Source organism: Electrona antarctica, assembly GCF_951216825.1.
Source record: "Electrona antarctica genome assembly, chromosome: 1".
In the NCBI taxonomy this organism is placed as follows: domain Eukaryota; kingdom Metazoa; phylum Chordata; class Actinopteri; order Myctophiformes; family Myctophidae; genus Electrona; species Electrona antarctica.
The window spans coordinates 54607213-54631812 of NC_136806.1; the positions used below are offsets into that span (position 1 = coordinate 54607213).

General features: G+C 44.3%; 1 protein-coding gene across 1 annotated transcript in view; it reads left to right on the forward strand.

Annotated features, from left to right (window-relative positions):
* diaph2 (diaphanous-related formin 2) overlaps positions 1 to 24600 on the forward strand; it is a gene marked incomplete at its 3' end in the record, with an annotated part of 255964 nt that overhangs the window by 56127 nt on the left and 175237 nt on the right. The window contains exons 5-6 of the mRNA XM_079497475.1: positions 678 to 782; positions 7920 to 7940. Coding sequence (XP_079353601.1) covers positions 678 to 782; positions 7920 to 7940 — 126 coding nt within the window. The remainder of the gene's footprint in view (positions 1 to 677; positions 783 to 7919; positions 7941 to 24600) is intronic.

Below are 24600 nucleotides of genomic sequence, written 5' to 3' on the forward strand. Positions count from 1 at the left end.
CAGCAGCTGCATGTCTCTCAGTGCAGTGACATTCTGTGATTTATTTGCCATAATCATAGTAAAAAATGAATCATTTTCGGCCAAATACATCGAGACGGCTAGGTCAGGAGGTAACGGGGGGGGGGGGGGGGGGGCACGGCCAATAAAGTTTGGGGACCACTCTATGTCAAATGGTTGCTTTGTGTACATGTCGAATGGCCTGTTGCATACTGTTGTCATGGCTAACATGTACTGTACATGTACTGTACATGCAACACGCCTGGCCATGGCGTGTTGCATGTACATTTTGTGGAGTTGCATCTGACTACTGGCTCAGCAGCCTTGGCTATCGCCTTTGTAATCAATTTGTTGTATTTATGGATGTATAATGGCTTGCTTTAGCTCGTTCTCTCTCTCTCTCTCTCTCTCTCTCTCTCTCTCTGTCTCTCTCTCTGTCTCTCTCTCTTGTCCATACAGTAAAATCCTCAGTTAATTAATTTGTAATTGTAACTGTCCTAATGGAAACAAATGGACCCTCACGAGTTAAATTAAAACTTTTCTTTGTCGGGCATTCACATAATCAAAGTGGTAAATGAGAAGCGGAGAAATGTGTACAGATACAGTGTTTAATGCGATTCTGCACTTCGATCCTCCAACAAACATCTCTCTGTGCTGTGTTCACTCTCTCGTCTCCCCAGGAGGACATGAACCTGAACGAGGATCGCAAAGCTCCTCTGCGTGGGAAGGACCTGAGCACCAAGCGAGAGATGGTGGTCCAGTACATCTCAGCCACTGCCAAATCTGTAAGTGAGAGAGGAAGGCCAAAGGGCTCTTTCTTTAGATCAACCCTTTGATCGTGTGCGTGCGTGCGTGCGTGCGTGTGTGTGCGTGCGTGCGTGCGTGCGTGTTGCATTCCATGTTTTGCACTTCTTTGCGGTGTAGTATAGTTGTTAGTGGGTGGGATGAAATATCCTGACATTCTCCAACAACACTCTACAAAATAATGAGCTTTATAACCTGAGCCTCTGCTCTCTCTCTCTCTCTCTCTCTCTCTCTCTCTCTCGTTCTCGCTCATTGTGCTTGAGCCCCAGGTCTTTGATTGCCAGCCACCTCTGTGATTTTCCTCCCTTCGTCTCCCCTTTTTTACTCCCTTCCTTTTCTGGGGTGTTTAATTCAAATGCTTTCATTTGGACTGTTTACTCTGAAGTGACTTTTTTTTATATTTGGGCTGGGAATCCAGGTTTTTCATTAGAATCTGGAAGCCTGTCACTCGCTTGCACGGTAATCTGGAACATGATGACACTTTCATCACTCTGAACCAATAACGGCAGTTAAAGCCCAGTGCGTTTTGAGGGTAAGCCATGGGCTTTCGGGTGAATTCCCCTATCCTCTTTATGAAGGGATCGGGCTACACACAGCGAGGTAGGAATCACATCAACACAGGAGAAGAAAAGTGACACCCCTCGCTGCCGCTCTCTCAGTCGAATCCCCCCCCCCCCCCCTCCCCCCTCTCCGCTCGGTCATTTGACATCATCATTTATTACCTTTCTCATTGTTATGGTAATTAACTGGAATTATTGATAATGATGATGATCAGAGATGATTGAATTCTTCACGGGCCTTATTATGCTTTGTGAGCACTGATATATTATTCAAATGAATAATGTCATCTGCAGAGTGAAAAGGACAGAAGGACAAAAAGAGATAGGCCTGTCTGTCAGCGGCAGCGGCCCCTGCTACACACATTCTCCTCGCATGATGATTGAAGGTCCGCGCGTCGGCGTGCACTGTGGGTGGGTGGGTGCGCGCATACATACACACACAAAAGAGCTGCTATGATAGGAGAGAAGAACTTCACTATTTAAGCCATTTTGACCTGAGATCAGATTCTAAAAATGTCTTCTACATCCTGACAGTTTTCTGAAAAAGCTCTGTTTCTATGTCAGTCGTTCTTCGATTTTTCAAAAATAGCAGACCTACAAGCTCGTAGCGCGCCACTCGGTGGCACGCTATGAGCTTGTAGATCTGCTATTTTTCAATAGCTAAAGCATAACGTAATGCTAACACCAAAAGGGGTTTCCCGCCCAAAATGGGTTAAGCCGGGGGTCTTCAACGCTTTTCAGGCCAAGGACCCCTTTAGCTGAGAGAGAGAGAGAGAGATGAAAGAAGAGACTCCCACTACGTATTGAATAAAATGTTATCGCCGTCGCTGATTATTAAACATCTTTCTTTTCATTACACATTATATTTTCTATTATGTATTTTTTTAACCGTCAAAACCGTCAAACTTGTTCATTGGCTCCGTACTTGGTCTGGTCTTTTTCCCTCCACACCAAACCACAATCTATAAGCGCACAACACACCGTGTAATTAATTATTATTGTTGGTGGTCAGGAAGTCCAACCATTGAACCCATTTTGGGTGGGAACCCAAATTATGTTATAATTTAGCTATTGAAAAATAGCAGATCTGCTATTTTTGAAAAATTGTGAAAATATTTATTTCAGAAAACTGGAGGATTTAGAAGATTTTTTTTTTTTAATTTGAGGTCAGGCCTAAATGGGTTAATATGTTTTTTTTAACCACTTTAACCGTCAAAACCATCAAACTTGTTCATTGGCTCCGTACTTGGTCTGGTCTTTTTCCCTCCACACCAAACCACTTATTATTGTTGGTGGTCAGGACGTCCAACCATTTAAAATGAAAGCCAGATAAGCCACAGGTCTGGGGACACATTGGTGTGTACAGGGAGACGCATACAATAGATGGGTTAAGAGATGTAAGCTAACAAGAAGAAGCAATTCATGTATTTCAAGGTGTAGACCATGTTTAACCCATTTTGACCTGAGATCAGATTCTGAAAAAGCTATGTTTCTATGTCAGTCGTTTTCGATTTTTCAAAAATAGCAGACCTACAAGCTCGTAGCGCGCCACTCGGTGGCGCGCTATGAGCTTGTAGATCTGCTATTTTTCAATAGCTAAAGCATAACATAATGCTAACACCAAAAGGGGTTCCCGCCCAAAATGGGTTAACCCAGAACCCTCTTGTACTTGTACTCTTGTACTTGTACTTTACAGTATCAAGTATTTGCAAGGCTCAAGCCAGTGGGTTTAAAGGCTTAGATAAGTACTGCTTTCGTTTAAACTTAAAATCCCCCAATTAGTCCTGCTTGGTTTAATTATCGCTGCAACTTTTTACCAACAGACTTGTGTTGTGGCACAAGCTCATTTCTTGACGCAGGCCAAGCGTGTTAAAGATTCAAAAATAACTTTGATATTATTTCCTATTACAGGGTAAGGCTTAGACTGCTGCTGGTATGAGCTGTGGGTCAATGATGAGACAGTTAATGTGTACTAACTGACAGAATGAAATACATTTCTAATTTAAACAAATTAAATCAATGCCATGCTCAAGAGTGTATGGCAGTGAATAGTGATGCATTTTCTATATGCAGGGTTCATTCTGATTTGCCTTTTTATTTTTTATTTTTTTCCCCCTTCTGCCTTTGAATGTCTGTCTAAATCTCTGAGTTCTGAATTATTTGCCAGAGATGATTGCTGCCTGGTAAGATCTGTTGTGGGGCAGGAGTTTTCCATCTTTGCAGGAAAACGGGAATCTTGCTACTGTTCATTTAACCTTTTCATTCATTCACACACTCTAAATCCACTGTTTCCTACTTGTTCAAGACTGGATCATTGTGTCAAAATTAAACATTTGACCTGAGAACGTTACTCATAGTGGTTCTGATAGGGATGCCCCGCGGTTTTCAAGGTTTTTCTTTTTTTGACTTTTTCTACTGTAGTCATGAAAAACGTGAAAAAAGTGAGCACCCAAGGTCAGCGAGCGCATTAGCGAATACCATCAGGTCCTTAACGCCTGCACATCGATACTCCAAATCCATCTATTTAGACTTGGAAGTCCATCTATCCCCCTTAAGCTACAGCTAAGGCAGACCGTGTGGACCTGCTGAGAATGCATCAGGGACGGAAGTTTAAATGTGTAAATATTGGTGGGCCAAAGAATATTCCCTCAGCGTCCTGTGTCCTTCACTTCCTCGCTGCCTCTACAGACCTGCTCACTTGATAGGGGTGGGATGTGTGTGTGTTTGGGCTGCACACAAAAATACACATTGTGCTCCTCCCCACTCCCTGCTGAAGGAATATCCTAAAACCATGAATAACTTGTTTGCTTTCAAGGCTATTCCTTATATTTCCCTCCCTTCTGTGTGCTCATCTAGACTAGAGCATTAGAATGTTTACTTTAACCCATTTTTGGGGCGGGGACCCCTTTTGGTGTTTTAAACATGGTTATAATTTAGCTATTGAAAAATAGCAGATCTACAAGCTCATAGCGCGCCACCGAGTGGCGCGCTACGAGCTTGTAGGTCTGCTATTTTTGAAAAATCGTTAAAATGTGCCTCAAATCTTTCAGAAAATTGTCATGATTTAGAAGATTTTTTTTTTCAATTTCGACCACAGGCCTAAATGGGTTAAAGTCTTTTTTTTTTTTAAAGAAAAAGCCCCCCCCCCCCACACACACACACACACACCCACACACACACCTCTAATAGTCTATCTTGTTGTCACCAGACAAGATGGAGAACACTCCCATCATGCTCAGCGGCAGCCGAGCACATCACCCTCTGACACTAAATGGAATGTCTTTTTCAAGAGACAAGTGTGCATTGACCCTGTTAATTTGAATATAAGGTGTATTTGAATGGAATCCAGTTCTTCCGCAAGAAGTGTGCACGACCTTGACCTTGACTTTTCCCCGTGAACTCTTTCTCTTTCCCTCTCACCACATATCCATTCTGTCTTTCGGTCTTTTTGCCAGTGTCATCAGATCTGCCAAAGCTTTCTCGCTAATGCAATAATTTACTCCTCTCTAAGTGACTTTGCTTATTCTCTCGTCATGAGTGATTTTTCTATTCCAATTGAAATGTGTGTGCCGCAGTGTCTCTGACTCAGAGGTCCAGGAAATGTTTGACGGCAGGGTCTTGGTAAGGGGGAGTGCTCTATTGTTCAGCCGTTGCAAGACATTGGATATGACCAAAATACGGCACCTGTTCTCTCATTGAAACCTTGCAGTTCATAAGATAAGTCAGTTGTTACAACGCCTTGTAGTTATAAGGGAGACATGGATTCATTTACAACTTGTGAAGGACCAGTTGTAAATAATACCCCTGTTCAAAATGAGTTGGCATGTCCTCCTCAGTATTTAAAAAAAAAGATTCTCCTTAGTTCTTTTATGTAGTGCTAGAGATGCTGATTAGCGTAGCATTGCTGTCGGGCAGAAACAGAAAGAATAACCATTGTTATTATTTAGTCACAGGCTCTAATACCTTTCATTCAATTGGTTCAATATTTGTAAAACCCACAGACTTAACCACTTGCAACCTGGCATACAGTTGGAGGCCATCGATATTGTCCTTTTCTTTTTGCTGAGGTTTGCGTGATCTGCGCAAAAGGACAGTTAACCCATTTTGGGCGGGAACCCCTTTTGGTGTTTTAAACATTGTTATAATTTAGCTATTGAAAAATAGCAGATCTACAAGCTCATAGCGCGCCACCGAGTGGCGCGCTACGAGCTTGTAGGTCTGCTATTTTTGAAAAATCGTGAAAATATTATTTCAGAAAACTGGAGGATTTAGAAGGATTTTTAAAAGTTTTGAGGTCAGGCCTAAATGGGTCAAATGATAAGGGACAATATCGGTGGCACCCAACTGTACCTGTTTTGGGCATGTCATTACAGGAGAAAGTGTGTCGCGTCACATTGATCACAATGAGTTGAGACCTTGTAGATGGGCTGTTTTCACTACTTTTGCATGACGCCGTCATCCAGCTCATTATAAAATAGGACATTTTGAATAAACATAAAAGCAAGAAATATGGAGAATAGCAGAAGCTTTCTGCCCGACTGCCACAATGTCACACCAGGCCATAACATGGCAACCTCAGCACTCTGATTACGCAGGTAGGTACGCTGGTTTCTTGTGAGAACAAGGTGTTAATTGTGTGCCAAATGGAAAGCTGTGATGTGAGCTTCCTACTCCCCCCCCCCCCCCCCCCCCAAGCTCCTCCCTGGCTGTTCTGCACTCAGTCTCAAGACAGTGTCTGTTCTTTAGGTAAAGCCGTACCAAAAAGACATTCCAATAATGTCATTCCACTTGGGCAGGGCGATATGGGAAAACAATTATAACATCAACATGCGTCTATTGATATTATGACGGGAATATCATATAAAATGTTGCACATCGGTTGTTTTCTCTATTTAAAAACGAAAACAAAGACAACACCAAGGCATCACCATTTGGGTTGTCCCGATCGGATCGGGTGATTGGAAATCGGGGCCGATCACGTCATTTCCAAATGATCGGAATCGGATCGGGAGCCAAAAAACGTGATCGGGACGGGACGTCCCTACTAGTATCAATATTATATCCATATCATGATATTAGACTGTAAATTGTCTGTCTTATTTTATAAAATGTAAATATCGGATCAGGAAAAATTGGTATCGGCAGATGCTCAGAATCGGATCGAGAGCAAAAAAAACGTGATTGGGACATCCCTAATTACCATATTACCATATCCACAGACGATATCTAGTCTCATAACACCATATGGATATATATCCCATAATTCAAAGACAAATTTAATTCCACCTCGTAACAACGGTTGAAGGAATGTCACCATAGTTGTCATTCCGTGTCAGCGTGACTCATCTCAAGGTGCCTGCTGTGATTATGCAGATAGTGTGAAATATCTCCCCAAAGTTAGACAATGACATGCCAGATTCATCGGTGGCCAGGGCGAACGAGGAGTTATGTTTCAAAAAAAGTAGCCTGCGCGTGATCAAGTGGCAACACATTTACGATTTTAAATTGACTTTATGGCTGTCATAAACTTTTGGGAGAGTGACAGAGGGGGATGAAACCGAGCATCAAATGCCCACAGAGTAGGAACATTTGAGAGGCAGTGTGGGTGTATTGGAGGGAGGGAGGGAGGGAGAGCGGGTGGCAATGAGAGAGGGGAGAGAAAGTGTATGTGTAAGAGAGAGAAGGGCTTAGTGACTGCTGCATTCCATGATCAACATGCACTGCCTTTGAAACATGACAGAGTGAGGAGCTGGGTTACAGATGAGAATACATTTACTTGGCTGACAGTCACCCTCCCACTGTGAAACAAGCACCATAGTTGCTGTAATAAAATAAAAATGTGTTTGTGTGTGTGTGTGTGTGTGTGTGTGTGTGTGTGGGGGGGTAAACTCCCTTTCCCCCTCTATTGACAGATAACAAGGTTAAACTGCAGGAATCATGCTGACTGCATGGGCTCATGGTAGCTCCACCAGGAAAATGTGACACCTGAAGTCCAGCGCTGATGGCAGCTCATTGATTTTGGCCTAGGGAGACCTTTCGCAACTACTTTTGTCCACATTGTACACGGTTACCTTCCCGGGGATGATTTGTATCAATCTATCAATTCCAAGGACAATGGGATTTTAGCCAGTTAATCATTTAATGAACACCCTTTTATGGGAAACGGCACACCTATTCCACACTCATTTTCACAGTGCATCTATAGATTTTACCGTTATGCAAACTAGTCAATATTATTCTCGACAGAATTGGCGCAGTTCAAAATAAACGTGACAACTGTGACCATTTCATCATTAAGATAAATAAGGGTGTCTCCGACAATAAACGAATGATCTGACCCGTGCGGCTATACCAAACTCAGACACTCTCTTTTACACTGTGCCCTCAGCCTGTTGGCTATTAATGTGTGTGTTGTAAGTTAGCTGTGTTGTCCATTTTAAATTGTTAATGGCTTAATGCCTCTATATATGTTTATGAGTCCTCTGGCCTACTAATGATTGTGCCGTTTGTGTCTTTTTTGCACATTAACCTCGCCTCTCCGCTGACCGCTGCATGCAGATATCTGGGAGCAAAGTTGTGGTAAGTAGCCCATTATTTATATTGTTTCCGAGTCCTTGTTCCTCTTAAGCCTGAGTTATACCTAGCTGCGATCTGCACGCTCACACACACAACGTGTTGCGCTGCCAAGCCTTGTGAATGTGAACTTGTAGATCTGCTATTTGTGGTGTGTGTGCAACTAGGTATAAATCAGGCTGTGTGCAATCTGTCCTAATTCTCTCTATCCCTATCCACTAATGTATGCACCCCCACAACACACACATGCACACAGTCGCTCTCTCTCTCTCTCTCTCTCTCTCTCTCTCTCTCTCTCTCTCTCTCTCTCTCTCTCTGTCGCGCCTTTTTACTTTGAAAAATATGTACTCGACATAGTTCCAGAATGCAAAGTGAGATCATTTTTATGGCTTGGACTTTTTTTTTTATTTCTCTTCGGCCTTGATCCTTCTAATGGGCTGTAATTTGGAAAGGCTATAAATTGCCAACACAATTCCTTGCATGTAAATGCTTTCGCACGCTCTCGAATGAGCGATTTTAAAATTATACAGCCTGGAAATGAACTGGGAAGCTTCTTTTGTTGTTTTTTATTCTTTTAAGATCGATTGCGGTCTAACACCTATTAGCATTTGAATATTATTATACCAACGATGAGTGATAGTTTTTTCACAAATAACCATAATCTGCAATCTAATCTGTTTATTGGAACATTTTGCATTTAAATGGCATTCAGCGTGTTCATTTTGTCTCTGAGACGGCACTTACACTGAGAATATACTTAATATGGCTTTTTGGCACACATGCACACACACACGCACACGCACACACACACACTTATTGAGCAGTGGAAAAGATATTAAGTGCATTTTTCCTCCTCCATATAGAAATATTGGGCCGCTTTAATTTAGTGGCGGTATTCTCTGCTATATATTTGAATTAGTTGCCAAACAGCCCTGTCTCTGTATCACAATATGAAGGCATGTCACCTCTGTATCACAAATGCACACTCTTGTTTTTGTTGTTGCTGTCATTTCTCTTTGCCTCCCACTAGCTTTGCAAACAGCCCCAATAATCTTTCTAAATATACACGGACAACACACTGCCAATATTTCTTCATTTCTCTGTGCTGTAATGCAGCAATTGCAGATTTGCTCCATCAGGTTCTCACAAAGTGGCACCACTATTGCCTTTGTAAAAAAAAAGCCAGACCTGATTTCTGAGGGTCTTTTAGGAAAAAGCGCTCCGTTATTGCTTTTGCGAGCATCGAATTGTCACATTTAATGGCGTTTCATTGCTTCACGAGAGGTTCTTAAGGATTACGGGGAGAGACTTTAGGGCTTAAAGTGAACGAGGACAAGGTAATGCAGCCCACTGTGACCTGGCCTCTGCTCTGCCCAGGCACCCAGACAAACCTCATGCTTTGAGGCGTTTTAGAGAGAGACGTTTTGTATCGATTGCTTCTTCTGCCTCTTTGTCAGACTGGTCTTTTGTGCTTGGTTATTTCAGCAGGAAGAGTGTTTGTTGGCTAGACTTGTATGGAGCTGGCTGCTGGACACAGACTAGGTCTCGCTCGGCGGCTGTGGCCACATTGTGCTCCGTAAATGGAATATGACAAGAATTACCCCGGCCTGTGGCCACTCATCCACAATGTGAAGGCCTACTTTCGGAAGTTCAGCAAACCATGTCAATGGGGGTGTCAAAGACCGTCCCGTTATCAAGAACTTTCTTCAAACTCAAGAGGGTTCCCACTATTCACCCTGACCTCCGTGACCTCTGTCAATCTCGGAACTGTAGCTTGCGGAGCTGACGAACGCAGTGAAAGTGGCAACCTGTCAGTCTTTAACTCAGGAAAGTAAAGAACCGGAGGGAGAGCGTTTAGGCTGGTTAGACGGTCGTGGGTTACATATAGTACAGTCGGCTCCCTGCTTGGCTGGCAGATTCTCATTTTCACGCTGTCAGCACGCCTCGAAGGGAGGGAGCTCTCTCTGCGCGGTGCTGGATGCTGGGTGTTGGTTAGGACTGTCTGTAGGGAGCTTGAAACATTCACTCCTCCGTCTCGGCCATGAAATTTCTCTGGCACTTACCCCTCCCCAGGTGGAGAACGATGCGGCGAGGAGAGCGCTGTGTGCGAATTTTCTCTAATCCAGTCTGGCCAGCATGCTTGTGTGTAACACCGCTAAATCTCACATGCCCCCCACCCCCCCTCCCCTCACCTCCTCCTTGATCGAACATATCTGACTGCCGGGACACGGTCAGGACACCCACAGGTAGACGAGAGCCGCCCAGACGAGTCTAGACAGTTCTACTAGGGGGCACAGCACAGCATTCCCAACAGCCCACTGACCAGCATGATGGCTATATCGCTTTTAGTCTTTGTAAAAACCTGGGCCGGATTTACGTCACCGCTCAAGCGCCACGTTCCAACAGCGTTGCATCGACAGCTCCTGCAGAGTTATTGCGAGAGCAGTCTTCCCTCTCCAACCACCACCATTGACCCACTCTGCAGTTCAGTTGACCTGCTGTGGCTTACAGACACACACAGAGAGAGAGAGAGAGTCCCTGTGTTGATCGGTGGTGAGAGAACAATTTTTTTTTTAGGCTGATTCTACAAAACTGTTTTCAGAAAAAACCTGTGTTGCTACAGTATGTATGAATGGTTCTCAAACATTTTCATGTCAAAGACCTCCAAAATTACTGTATATGTATTTGGTCATGGATCCCGCCTCAAAAATATTTAGTTCCAGAAGCAAAGATTCATCTCATAGCGTAGTATAGATTAGCTTGTATATCTGCAACTTTTTAATATCAAACGCAAAAAAATGTGAAATGGCACAGATTCCTTCCCGGTTTTAATGGGTTAAGTAAAAGTAGGAATATCACAATATAATCTAGATGAAGTGCCCCTCGGGGCACAGGTCTCCACCAGGGCAGGTCAGGTTGTGGCCTCCTGGTGGCGCTATAATAGGCCAATGTCAAAAGGGTGCCATTTCTTCTTACGCCTTGGATGGCAATTGGTTGATTTGAGGCATTTTGTTCCAAAAATGTGTTTTGCAAAAATCCACCGGTTGGTGGCGCTATAACAGGCCAATGTGAAAAGGGTGGGATATATTCCTCAGCCTATTAGGAAAGTGTGCAATATTTCACGTAAATTGCACGCTGCGTTCATGATTTGAGGCTTTTTGTTCAAAACGGGCCAATCCTGCAAACTTTGAAAGCAATTTGGATGGAATATGAAATATCGGACAGATCCTTCTTGAACACATGACTATAGAGATAATGTGTAACGATTGGCGGGATTCTTGGACAAAATCTGGAGAAGTAATATCAAAAAATGTGTTTTACAAAAGTCGGCCGTACCCTATAACAGGTCGTTCTGTAAAATTTGGGGCAGAGGTTCATCGTTGGCATCCAGGGAGTGTGTGCAAAATTTGGCATCGACCGGGTTAACAGTGCCGGAGATTAGCTAGTGATGGACGCACGCACGCACGCACGCACGCACGCACGCACGCACGCACGCACGCACAGAGTGCAAAACATACTCTCTCCCCATGCCTTCGGCCTGGTGGAGACAAAAATACTCTAGTTTCCAGTAAAAGGCAACACTCAGAGTAAATGTACTTAGTTACTTTCCACCACCAGTGTTGACCTACAGTACAGCCATCTCCAGACCACAGGGAGGTGATCAGTATCTACACTATATGACCGGATGGCCCCCCTAAGACCTGCCTGTTTCCACGGTAACATGCTGCCGCTCAGCTCTGAGATGCATGGTGGTGGTGGTGGCAGTGTGTGTGTTTCGCACAGGGCCAGAACAAGCACTAATGCTGCTTCTCCATGCATCACCCTGAACAGTACGGAACTGTACAGGATGACATTGGCATGCATCTGAACCTGTGTGTTCAGCCTGCTTGCTTTGCGTTTCCATGAAACAATAGACCTGTTGATCGAGTCGCAAAAACTAAAATAATCGAAAGATTATAGACAATTGTGGCAGCGGTGGCCAAACGGTTTGCGGAGCGGTCTTGATACCGGAAGGTCGCCAGTTCGAATCCCCGGACCGGCACGTTAAAATTACCACCGCTGAAGTGCCCTTGAGCAAGGCATTGAACCCCTACCATGAAATGTTCTATGAGCAGGGTGTGGCTGTAAACAAGCATCTCGAGCTTAGTCCACTTCCCTGGGTAAACAAAGAACTTTGCTTACTTTGCTTACAAAGGACACGGGTGTGTTATGGTGAGTTGTGAGTTGGCTGTGTGTTTTGTGTGAGGCGTGCTCCTGTTGGCGTACCTGTCGTGAAAGCGCATTGATGATAGAACAGAGAGTTTCAGTCGGCGTGCAGTATAGGCGTATAGACGGGCATGAAGAGCGTCGAGGTCAGTGTCGAAGCAGGAAATGGTGTCACTCTATTGCATAGAAGGAGGATTTCATTTTCATTAACTTGCACTCGATGCAAGTGCTTCCCGTGACCCTGATTTCAGAGTTCCATGTTACGTGACCTTTTTTTTTTAGATGAATGGTTGTTTTTGTTTTCTTGTTTATCGCCGTAGCACAACAACCAAGCAAGGTAACCTTGCAAATGCCCCTCCACATTCTAGTCCAATGCCCAAGGTAAGAGGCACAATTCAGAGCTATCGTCATTGAGCCAAAGATGCGCTTCTCCCACCTCTGCCGTGTCTTTGTTTTTTGTGGTTGGCCCTGCGAGAAAATGGCTGTATTCCCAAGCAAATGAGTGACTTTCACATTTTGTGTGCGCGACACTTCTTTAATTGGTTGACTTTGTACACTACACGCGGTCACCTGATGCTTCAACTCCTGCTCGAGGGACAAGGAGAGAGAGAGCAAGAATATATGTGATTAATTGGGCTAGAAGAGTCAAAGTCAGACAGATGGAGAGAGATAGAGACACAGAGCGGGAGAGAGTAAATGGAGAAAGGGAGAGATGGAAGTACTCTGGGTCTGTCCTCGACTCCTCGCTCTGCATGCCAAGAGCTTGTGAAGGACCTTAGAAAAGTGTGTAGACTGAAAGGAAATTAAGCTTTCCTTCATTCCCCTCATTACCTTCCCAACCAGCACGCCTCAGAATACTTTTTGTTTCAAACAAGCTATTAAACCGGGTGCAGAGGGTTGAGAAGATTTGATGTGGCACATGTCCTTGGTGCTTAACCCATTTTGGCCTGACCTCGAAATTTTAAAGAATTCTTCGAAATCCTCCAGTTTTCTGAAATAAATATTTTCACGATTTTTCAAAAATAGCAGACCTACAAGCTCGTAGCGCGCCACTCGGTGGCGCGCTATGAGCTTGTAGATCTGCTATTTTTCAATAGCTAAATTATAACATATAATGTTTAAAACACCAAAAAGGGGTTCCCGCCCCGAATGGGTTAAGCTTTAAAAGAACGGCAATGAAAAATGAATCGATAGCCTGTGCCACCCTGTGCCCTCTGCAAGTGTTGTTCACCATTAGACTCCATCTGAAATTAAGATCAAGGAAACGTGCTGTAGAGGGGACATTGCAAAGCCTGACTTGGTTCTTTGTCCTGCATTGAAAATAGTCGATCTACAAGCTCCCAACGTGTCACGCTGCAACTTGCTGTGAGCTTGCAACCAAGTATAATTTACGGATCACTCTCTACTTTGATGGGTTGAAATGTGGAATAATTTCAAGTGATCCAGAGCACAGGTAACAAAGAAGAGCATGTTTAGCTTATATACGCTACATACAGAGTTTTCAGATACTTTCAAGTTGGTTGTTTTTTCTCTTCAATCTACACAATGCTCCACAATCAATGACAACGTGAAATTAGTTTTTTGGAGTGATTTGTAAACGTATTATTAATTATATTAAACATAAAAGACACGGTTAAAGCACCTGACTGCCCCAAGTCTTCTTGGGAATTATTCTACAAGCTTAACCTGAAAGGGCAAGTGTATTCTGCATGCGTCACAAGCTGCATTACATATGGACGTGAGACATGGGGCCCTGAAGGTGGAGCATGGAGAGAAGCTTAACACATTTTGTGCCCAAAATGTCTGTGGACGTCCTGGGTATTACCGCACGTGCATAGCCCAAGACGTCTGTGGACGTCTTCCAAAAAAAAAATCAGAAAAATCAAAACACTTTTTTTTCCTTTTTTTTTAACACGTGGTGCCAAAGTTTGTGTTTTCGCCATTGAGAATGCATTTGGCGTTTAAATTAAATAACTCAGAAACTATAAAACATTTCAAAGTAAAAAGTTCCAGCATGTGTCTCCACAGTCAGCTGAATTATAAAAAATGTGAATGGATTTTCTAGGTGAAAGTGATTTTGGGCAGTTTTGCGTGGGCTCTCAATGTGTTAACAGAGCAGAGATGAGGATGATCAGATGGATGTGTGGTGTGTCACTGAGGGACAGAAAGACCAGTGCAGAGCTGAGACAGAGGATGGGTGTGGAGGCCATAGTGGATGTGGTGAGCAGAGGCAGACTACGACGGTACGGACACGTAGTAAGGAAGGAAGAGAACGATTGGGTGAAGAAAGTAATGTCGATTGACTTAGAGGGGACAAGACGCAGTGGCCGGCCTAAGAAGACCTGGCAGACGACCGTGTTGGCTGACATGAAAGCGCTCGGCATCGATCGCGAGGTGGCCATGGACCGTTCCCGGTGGAGGAAAGCCATATCGAGAGTCACGTCCAACCCAGCGGTGCCTGGAAAGCGGACTTTAAACCGATGATGATGATGACTTAACATACATTTCTTCTGGAAGTTAATCTCATTGTTCTTGGCAGAATTGTTTAACCCATTTTGGGCGGGAACCCCTTTTGGTGTTAGCATTAGGTTATGCTTTAGCTATTGAAAAATAGCAGATCTACAAGCTACGAGCTTGTAGGTCTGCTATTTTTGAAAAGTTGAAGAACCACTGACATAGAAACATAGCTTTTTCAGAAAACTGTCAGGATGTGGAAGACATTTTTAGAATCTGATCTCCGGTCAAAATGGGTTAAACTCAGCCAGGTTGGATTGGGGAGTGCCGTTGGTGTCCAGCCATTTTCAGGTCTCTCCGGTCCAAAGATGCATTTTTGGGGTCCGGGCCCTAAATCTGGCTGGGCCACTCCAGGACTTTCATAGAGTTTTCCTGAAGCCACTCCTGTGTTTTCTTGGCGGTATGATTCTGGCTGTTGTCTTGCTGAAATGTTATCCTTCTCCCCAGCCTGAGATTGTAATATGTTTTTCACTCAGGATTGCTCTATATTTTTATTTATATTATATATTATAGTATATATACAGTATGTTTCCCAGTCCCTGTTGCAGAAAAACACCACACAGCATGCTGCCACCACCACCGTGTTTGACTGTAGGGATGGTATTAATGAGGTGATGCTGAGTGACTGGTTTCCTCCATACAAATCCTCCAAATAGTTCAATCTTTGTTCATTCAGATGCCTTTTGGAAAGTTCCATGCAGGCTGTCTTGGGAGCAAACTCAGGGCAAAGCTGAGGAAGGCAAGAAGCGCAAGATCTACGCAGATGCACTTTGGCGCGACAGCCTAGCTAACAACGCTGTAGAGCTCAAGGCCTTGGTGTTAGATAGGAGAGTGTGGAGGGCAGTAATTCAGGAGTCCCCAAGTTGATGTTGGCTAGACTGTATTCTCGCATCACAGGCTGTCTTGTACCGTTTAGTGAGGATTTGGCCACTCCCAGATATACCCTGTACCCGATTGTGCCGTTTGGCTGGGTGGTCAGATCTAGGAAGAATGTTGGCAGCATGAACACTTTCCATTTGAGAATAATGGTGCGCGTGGGCACTTCAGTGCTGCAGAAATGTTCTTGTATAGTGGCTTAATGGCGTGACAATACTCATGTACAAAATGTACTGTATGCTTTTGCCTTTTTCCCCTTGATTGATGAGGGAAAAACCTTTGAATCCACCCTCGGCTCATGACCCATCTTTTTGCAACCCATTTTGATAGCCTAGGGTGGCTCCGGGTAGAAAACCGAGTTAGGCAATTGGGACTGACAATTAAAATGGTAAATGCAGCTATGCCCTCTGTACCCGCATACCTGACAAACAACCTAAAAAAGTGAGCGACACCCACAGCCACAATACAAATAGGAAGTGTGAACAACGATCTGGTTCTACCCCCTTTCAAAACAAACATGGGTAAATTCTCCTTATACAGCACTGCCATCTGTGGAATGGCCAAGTGTGGAATGCCCCGACTCCCTCCCTCAAAACATGCAAATCCCTGGCGTCCTTTTAAAACAGGCCTGAAAATCCACCTTTCAGCATGCCAAAGGGAGAGGAAATGACCCCCCCCCCCCCATTTAGTCTAGTGACTACCCCCCACCTCCTTAACCCCCTTCTTTGTTCCCCAACCTGTATATCTTTTTTATTTTTACCTTTTATGATCATTTGAATTTTGTTATTTTTCACGTCATGATTATGAATTGAACGGTGATCGGTGATCCCTTTGGACATGTTTGACTGTACCCTGTACCGATTACATTTCTGTTTGACTGTACCTTGTACTACTGATTACATTTCTGACAAAGTATTCAATCAATCAATCAAACCCTGAAACCTAACAAAACGTGTATGTTTTCCACACCACCAACATTCATCTTCATGTACAACGTTAAAGGTTTTATTTTTAAATGTAATTGTTAATTTAAAAAAAAAATTAAACTCAATTTAACCACTTTTCTGGGTATTTCATAATTGGCGAATATATTTGTAGAAAATAGCAGATGTACAAGCTCACAATGCGTCGAACGCGACAGCTTTTAGATCCGTTTTCAGTGGCAGCGGTGGCCGAACGGATTGATACCGGAAGGTCGCCAGTTCGAATCAGCGGTCCGACACGTTAAAATTACCACCGCTGAAGTGCCCTTGAACAAGGCATTGAACCACTATATGAAATGTTCTATGAGCAGGGCCTGGCTGGAAACAAGTTCTTGAGCTTAGCCCAGATACCCTGGGTAAATATAGTAATCATTTCATTTCATTACATTTCAAGAGAGTTGGTGTAGAGGGAAGAAAGGAGGGGCCCAAGTAAAGTTGGGTGCCACCGATATTGTCCCTTATCATTTGACCCATTTAGGCCTGACCTCAAAATGTAAAACAATATTTTCACGATTTTTCAAAAATAGCAGACCTACAAGCTCGTAGCGCGCCACTCGGTGGCGCGCTATGAGCTTGTAGATCTGCTATTTTTCAATAGCTAAATTATAACATAACCAAAAGGGGTTCCCGCCCAAAATGGGTTAACTGTCCTTTTGCGCAGATCACACAAACCTCAGCAAAAAGAAAAGGACAATATCGATGGCCTCCAACTGTATAAACCACTGCAGGACCCCAGTCAACAAAGTATATAGTGTTTAATTCTGAAATGTCAAGTAGGGTCTTATTCATTCTCACTTTTCATCCAGTCTTTCATAACGGAGAAATTAGACCTCTCTCTGTCTGTACGAATCCAGTGAACTCATATTGGATTTGGGACAGCGAAGGGATTTGAATAATAGCGCTTCACAATTGAATTAAGCCGCATTGTGCTGCAAGTAGCCGTTTCTGCCTCCGCGGCGTCTTGCCATATTGCAACTCCCTACCCCTTCAAGATCACCCTTCAAAAGCCCTCTTTGAAATCTACCCAAAATGACCAAAGTTTCTAATCCAATATTGCGTCTCACATGTCACTTTGACCTACTTCTGCTTAACCTCAGTCGGGAGGGTTTTTGTGTTTGTGTTCATTACATGTGTAAGCTCCCAGGGTGGTGGACAGTGGGCTCCACCAGCTTCATCAAAGTCCTCGGCGTCTTTTGCGAGACTGTCATCCCGAGCAGCTCTCGTCCTCTCTCATTCAAGGTTGCCCTGACTGGTGCCGCTGTGGCCTTGCACAGACGTAGAGGTTTAGCCTGCAGAGAAGAACACAGGCTAACTGTGGCAGCATGAGGGAGGGAGGGACTGAGGGAGTCGGCTCTCAGCTCTTACTAGGAGTTACAGAAAAGCTCTTCTCTGTGTTTCCATCTGTTCCCCCCCACTCACACACTCACACACTCACAGACCCCACACACGCATGCTTGAGTCTCACAAAGTTTTGACCATGCTGTGCCAGTATTTGATATGACTAGATATTATTAGGAAATAGCGATAGCCTCTGGGTGCATGCCACCTATTGCAATATGGCTTAAAAAGAAAATGGCAATTGTGTTTTAGAAAATGTTAGAAAATATTTGGCAATAATGACATGCCCAAAATTGGGATGCCAGGTTGGTTAAACTGTCTCAATAATCTTATGATTTGTTTTTTCATTTTCCTCTCTTTTTCAATTTGACCTCCCTGGTACTACCACTTGCGTCACCCACTTTTAAAACCATGTGTCTTACTAATTTATTATTGGTTATCGTTGGTGTGCTAGTCTAGTTATTATGTTTTGAATGTTTGGGATGATGTTTCTGGACGTCAAACTTTAGTCTGCAAAGCCTGCAACCAATCCCAGCGCTTGCAGCAGCATGTTACTCCAGTGGCTGTTTGACAGCCAACAAGACCCGCTTGTCAAGAAGCTGAGGATGGGGGGATGAAGATTGATGCAGAGTCGGGTTGTTTTCTGATAGACTTATAAAGTATTGTTTACAAGAGGCAGAATTCTGCTCCGTATACCTTTTTTAATACCTGACTTTAAAGAGTCTTGCAAACTGCCTTCACTTACAAAAATGTATTAATAGGGAATTAGGGATACAACGTTTCGGTCACTCAGTGCTTCATCAGGCCAACGCCTCCGTAGGTGTTCAAATGTGACTGTATCATCATCGCCCATCACCACATACTCTATCAGTATGTTTTCTTTTCTTTTCTTGCACCAACCTTGTAAAACGGCAACATTTGGTAGACCAGTCGTCTAGTTAATTGCAAAGAGGGAGACGTCAAGTAGAGTATGACATTTCGCATTGGCAAGACAAACATTTACAAAGTCAAAAGAATGACTCTTATTTTACCGGTACTGTCACCAGAACAGGAGCAGAAATACGATTGGATCACAATCGTTAATGAATATAAATAACACCTTTGCACTATAAAATAAATAAATAATAATAATCTATTCATCATGACACAAAATGATAGGTTGAAATACCGCTCATCAGCCAACCACACAGTTCAAGGTTCAAAGTTGTACTGTTACATCTTGTGTGCTTGCTCGCTATACATGACACTTTCTGAAAAACCTATGACTCTATATCAGTGGTGCTTAAACTTTTTCCATGTCATGCCAAGCTTGAATATCTGCTATTCTTTGTAAGAATCGTGACTCACACACACATAGCTAAAATCTAAAATGACCCAGATGCTTTCCCCGGTTTTAATGGGTTAAATACAGATCTCAATTTACTGTTACTAGTTATTATAGGCTATTCGGGATGAACTAGTTGCCTAGTTTGATCTGTTTCCTTTTAGTTTTCCATTTGCAACAATGTTCTTTATTTATGTTTTAAGCCCACACCAAAGGGTCACCATGCAACTCCTTGGGTTGCATGGTGACCATGGTTTGGGCCATTGAATTCAACCAGTTGATTCACTTGGGACAACATGCGTCAACGTGCAACAGGGACAACGCTAAAACCATCTCGAGGGCTTATTACAGTACGTACGTTCCTGTTTTCTGCATTGCACACAATATCTCCTCTCGTTCCCCAGTCGTACTTCTCTTAATTACATTTTGAAGGGAACATTAAAGGCTGGAGTGGTCACCGACGTAGGCTGATATTGGCTAGAAAGGGTACTTGTGTATGTGTAGTATGTGGTAAGCAGCAGCTATTTTCTTTGCAGTTCCATTAGTCTTGGACAAGGATGATGCAGGTGTTGCCTTCCAGGCTAGTGTTTGTGCAGGTTTTATTTTCTGTAGTATTATTGTGTGCCCATAGAGCTCCGAAGTCTGACGTCACTTTCAGTAGAGGTCGTCAATCTCCAGGTTCATGTATTTGTTTATTTGCATTGAGATCCCCAAACGGCGATTTTAGGTCGCTTCATATAAGAACTGTGTTTGAAAAATAAACCGACCACCTCAGCGTTTCTGTCAGGGGAGAGGCTGTGCGTCGTTAATGATGTCCATTCATATTTGATACAGCCAGTTTCTAGAGAAAATGGAATTTATGTGACCGCAAAAGCCTTGAAACTACATATGAATGCAATGTCGCTGAGCATATACGTCACGCCCAGCTGTCAACATATTGCGTTCCTGAGATTCCTCGTTGACGTAAGCTCAGCTGGTGGTGACTCGACTCGTACTAACCACGATACATTATATATCAATAAAATAAAAATAAAAATAAACGTAATTAACGTTCAGTTTCTGTTGTGCGATGGGCTGCGGGCAGAAGCAGCCTACCCGGAAATGTAGTCTCTGGGTTGTTGGCTCGTTTCTATCGCTTATTTTTTTACTCTTTGGGTATATTTGTACATTTCCACCTTCAGTCGATGCTTCATATCCATATGAGTGAAAAGGCCGGGGTGATCGGTTTATTTTTCAAACACAGTTCTTATATGAGGCGATCTAAAATCCCCCTATGGAGAGTACAATGCTTATAAAAACATACATGAACCTTGGCGCTCACTGCCCTCTACTGGTAGTAGAGGGCAGTGACGTCAGGACTTCGGTGCTCTATTAAGCGACCCTAGGTTAAAGTGACCCAAGCCTGCTTGATTGTACCTGATTGATTGTCACCTGTGTAAGCTGCATTGAGGGGTAATCAGTACAATGAGTCTCCGGCTGCCTAATTGTCTTTACAACTTACAACACCTCAGTGAGGGCAGTACAATGCAGTATATGCTTACCATCTGATGTGATACAGAACAACACTGAAAAATCGTGTGTGTGTGTGTGTGTGTGTGTGTGTGTGTGTGTGTGTGTGTGTGTGTGTGTGTGTGTGTGTGTGTGTGTGTGTGTGTGTGTGTGTGTGTGTGTGTGTGTGTGTGTGTGTGTGTGTGTGTGTGTGTGTGTGTGTGTGTGTGTGTGTGTGTGTGTGTGTGTGTGTGTGTGTGTGTGTGTGTGTGTGTGTGTGTGTGTGTGTGTGTGTGTGTGTGTGTGTGTGTGTGTGTGTGAGTGTGAGAGAGAGAGAGATTGGATGTTGTAGTAGGCGCTTGTGAACACTGTCTATGCTCTGTCTCTGTGGCACATCTTCTCCCCCACAGCTCTGTCACACACACCCCAGCGGCTCGGCTGGGCTCGGCAGGAGGCTCCTGCAGGGCCGCATTAGGCGCAATAAACTTTATAGCACATTTTTACAGCCCTGCCTCTCTGTATGCAGCCGCCATCGCATCCCCACTGCATCTGCCTTAACTGCTCACACAGCTGTGAAATTCCCCCTGTATTCCCATGTCGTTTATGGTTGCCCGCTCCTCCGGCCGCCCCTGACTTCTTTATTTGCTTCCTTAGCCGTTCCAGCCCCCCTACAACCCACCCCCCGGGGGTGGGGGTCGTGTTTGATTATCGGTTGTGATTTCTATGAAACGTGTGCTGTGTGTCATAGGCTTTAAAGGCCTTCCCGTATACATGTTGAACCCCATCCGCCTCTGCCTTCCTGCCTTCACGAGTCGGTACTTGGATTTACCTTTTTCCATGGACAGTGGCTGCATGCTAAGCTTGTGGATGCTGGCCATTGATTCATATCAGTCCCTCTGTGTTCACTGGAAACCATAATGTGGATGAGGGCAACTTCAGAGCCAGTCACAGGCTTTGTTTTTCCATCTCTCCTCAGTGACGGAGAGAGATGCAGTGGTTCACACAGAGACTTAGGTTCAACGTGAGGGGAAACCAAAGTTGCTGCAGCTATGGGGCTCAGGAGAGAGCCACATTGATGGCCTGTTTATAATCCCCTCCCTACTCTTGCAGTAAGCCCACCGGACCCTAAGGGAGCCCCCCACCTCCAACTCGGCCAACTAGTCCACTCAGCACATCAGATGCTAACAAGGTATAGTCTCTCCCTATCAGCCTCAGTGCTTTCATACTGCCGTCATACTTGGACGCACAAGACTAAAGCCACATAATCGCCTCATCAACAGCCAGCTTCCCACTCCGATTCCCCAGACAGCTCCCTGCTTTAATGATTGGTGATATGATCAAGGCGAGATCACTTGCTGCGTCTGCCTTTGCTGTTCCCTTTTTAAGGGTCCCCAAGGAGAGACAGGGGGTGCTGGTTTAAAATGGCAACCGTCGCGTTTTATCACTTTTCCTTTTGCCTGCACTCTGTTGTGGCCTGGCTAAACTTTGCAGTGTACTTAAGGAAAAGGATAAAGTCAGAGTCTGTCATTAGGGGTATTTATGACACCACTGATGGCACTGGATCTTATTTTATCTGTCTTGCTTCGGGCGCATCAGCCTCATTGCTATAAACACAGTTGTTGGTCATTGATCCACATTAGATGCCCCTGGTCAGATAGAGGCTGCAAAGCTGCAGCTGTCTGGGCTTGGCAGTAGTATTTAAGGCCAGCACTTGGTGGCAGTAAATGCCTATTGAATAAGCCACTCTCTGCAGTAACATATGGAGGTGAGCAGCCACATTGTTGCTATGGAATTGACCTAATGGGTTTCTCAACCCACGCAGCTCACCACTACGTCTGCCTCTAATGCCATTTGTAAGGAGCCCGATCTTCAAGGGGGAGAATGAGTGTGAAATGGCTCAACGGCATTCAAATGGATCCGTCTCCTCTGATCAATACTTTCACCTCTCGACTGCAGACGGGGAGTGGAGAAAAGAAGGCAAAGGGAACAGATTCGTCGTCGTTCTCTGTCCTGTGTACATTTTGAAAAGTGAGACTGCATTCTGACATGGGACAGCCAGTCCCTCTTCAGTCCACTGTTCTTCTCCTTTTAACACTTTACTTGCACTATCGGTGCCTGCGAAGGACCATGCGTTACCTCGCCTCCTATCGACAAGGCCCCTTGTATTGACCACATTTTTATGCAATCAGACCTGAATTATTTATTACACCAGGCGCCACTGTGATGAACAGCACACACTAACAACACATCGGTCATGCTCTGAGAACTGCGCCGTTGAAATCACTATATATCCTCTCCCCTTGCTCTCCTTGTATGATATATTATGTTGCTATCTCACCCTTCTCATTTCATACAGAACGCTGTTGTACAAACCCACATATGTCTCTTCTGACCCGATCTTGCCATGCTAGCTGCATGCAAGTGTGAACTGTGGACATTGTGTGGTCTTCTTGACATGACTGTGATTTCTTAGCACACATGTTACACTTGGATGTGCTCTGGGCCGGCTGTGGCCTCGCCTAGGCAGCTTGTCACTTCAGTCATTGTGACAGTTTCTGACAAACGGAGGTGGAGAAACTCCCCATCTCTCTCTCACACGCACGCACGCACGCACGCACGCGCACACACACACACACACACACACCCCTCAGATGGCCTCACGTACATTCTGCATCAATTTTTCAAACACAGCCATATGTTTTACTTCAGCTATCTATGCACTCAAAATATTCTGGTAAGAAAGAGACAACAGAAAATAACAACCTTATATTTTGACATAGGTAGGTCAAGCCTGTGGCTCTATAACGTTGTATCGGGCACTTCTTTGGAATTGAGCCAATTAAGGGATATTGGCCCATGGGTTATTTGATGGCGGATGTATAGTGTTGACAATGCTGATGTCCTTGATGTTGGATATAGACCCAGTAGGGGAGCTGACATCCAATCACAGTGAGAGATGGCTGCCCTTCCCTTTATGTGCCGAGTGGTCTTGGGCAATGATGTCTTTTTTTCCAGGGTTTATTTATTTATTTATTTTCAGGCTGATTGGGATGAATGGCGACTTCACACCTGAAAAGCTGGCTGTGTTGGATCCAAGGGGCAAAACCCCGGGCGCTGGAATTGAAGCAATGGCCCAGCATGTGTCGCTATTTCACCTTTTTACCGGTTGCAATTCAATATACTGGTTTTGGACAGACTTTACACTTTACACCAGAGATGCCCACGAGTCTTGGAGCTCGAGTCCGAGCCGAGTCTAGAGTCTTTGAGGGTCGATTCCGACTCGAGTCTCGAGTCTTTACCTACGAGTCGAGTCTCTAGTCTCGTTAAAAAAAAAGAGAAAAAATAACGAGGCCAGCAGCCGGCAGCACACATGAAACCCCATGTTTGTGCAAAGTTAAATTAAGTCGGAAGGCTTATGCGGAGCCAAACATATTTGTTTAGTTTCGCCGTTTTAATATTTAAATGTTATGATGAAAGGCTCCACTTGCATCAGTTTGTGCTGGCCTCGCCAATGTGGGTATGAAATCAGCTGAGCTCCGCACAGCTGAGGTTCATTTGCGCAATTGCGCTGCGGGAGGGGAAAGAAAAAGGGATGGGATTGGATAATTTTTTCGGGCATTTCACTCATTAACACCTTGGAGTCCCGGAACTATTTAATCCATTTCATCCATGTGCCCATCATTTATAGCGCACGGACCACTTTTACCGGAAGCTGGTGTGCATGTCTGTGTAGCAGCTAACAATAGCCACACCACTCTAGAGTCGATCGACAACAACGGGAGGTAATAATAAATCTCCGTGTTGGGCACTTGACCATGACCTTGAACTTGGTCGGAGAACTCCGCCCTGTGCCTCCAAGGTGTTAATGTGGGTCCAAAAATACGGTAATGACTCGTCGATACTCGTCGAGTCATTGAGAGTCATTGAGCTCAAGTCC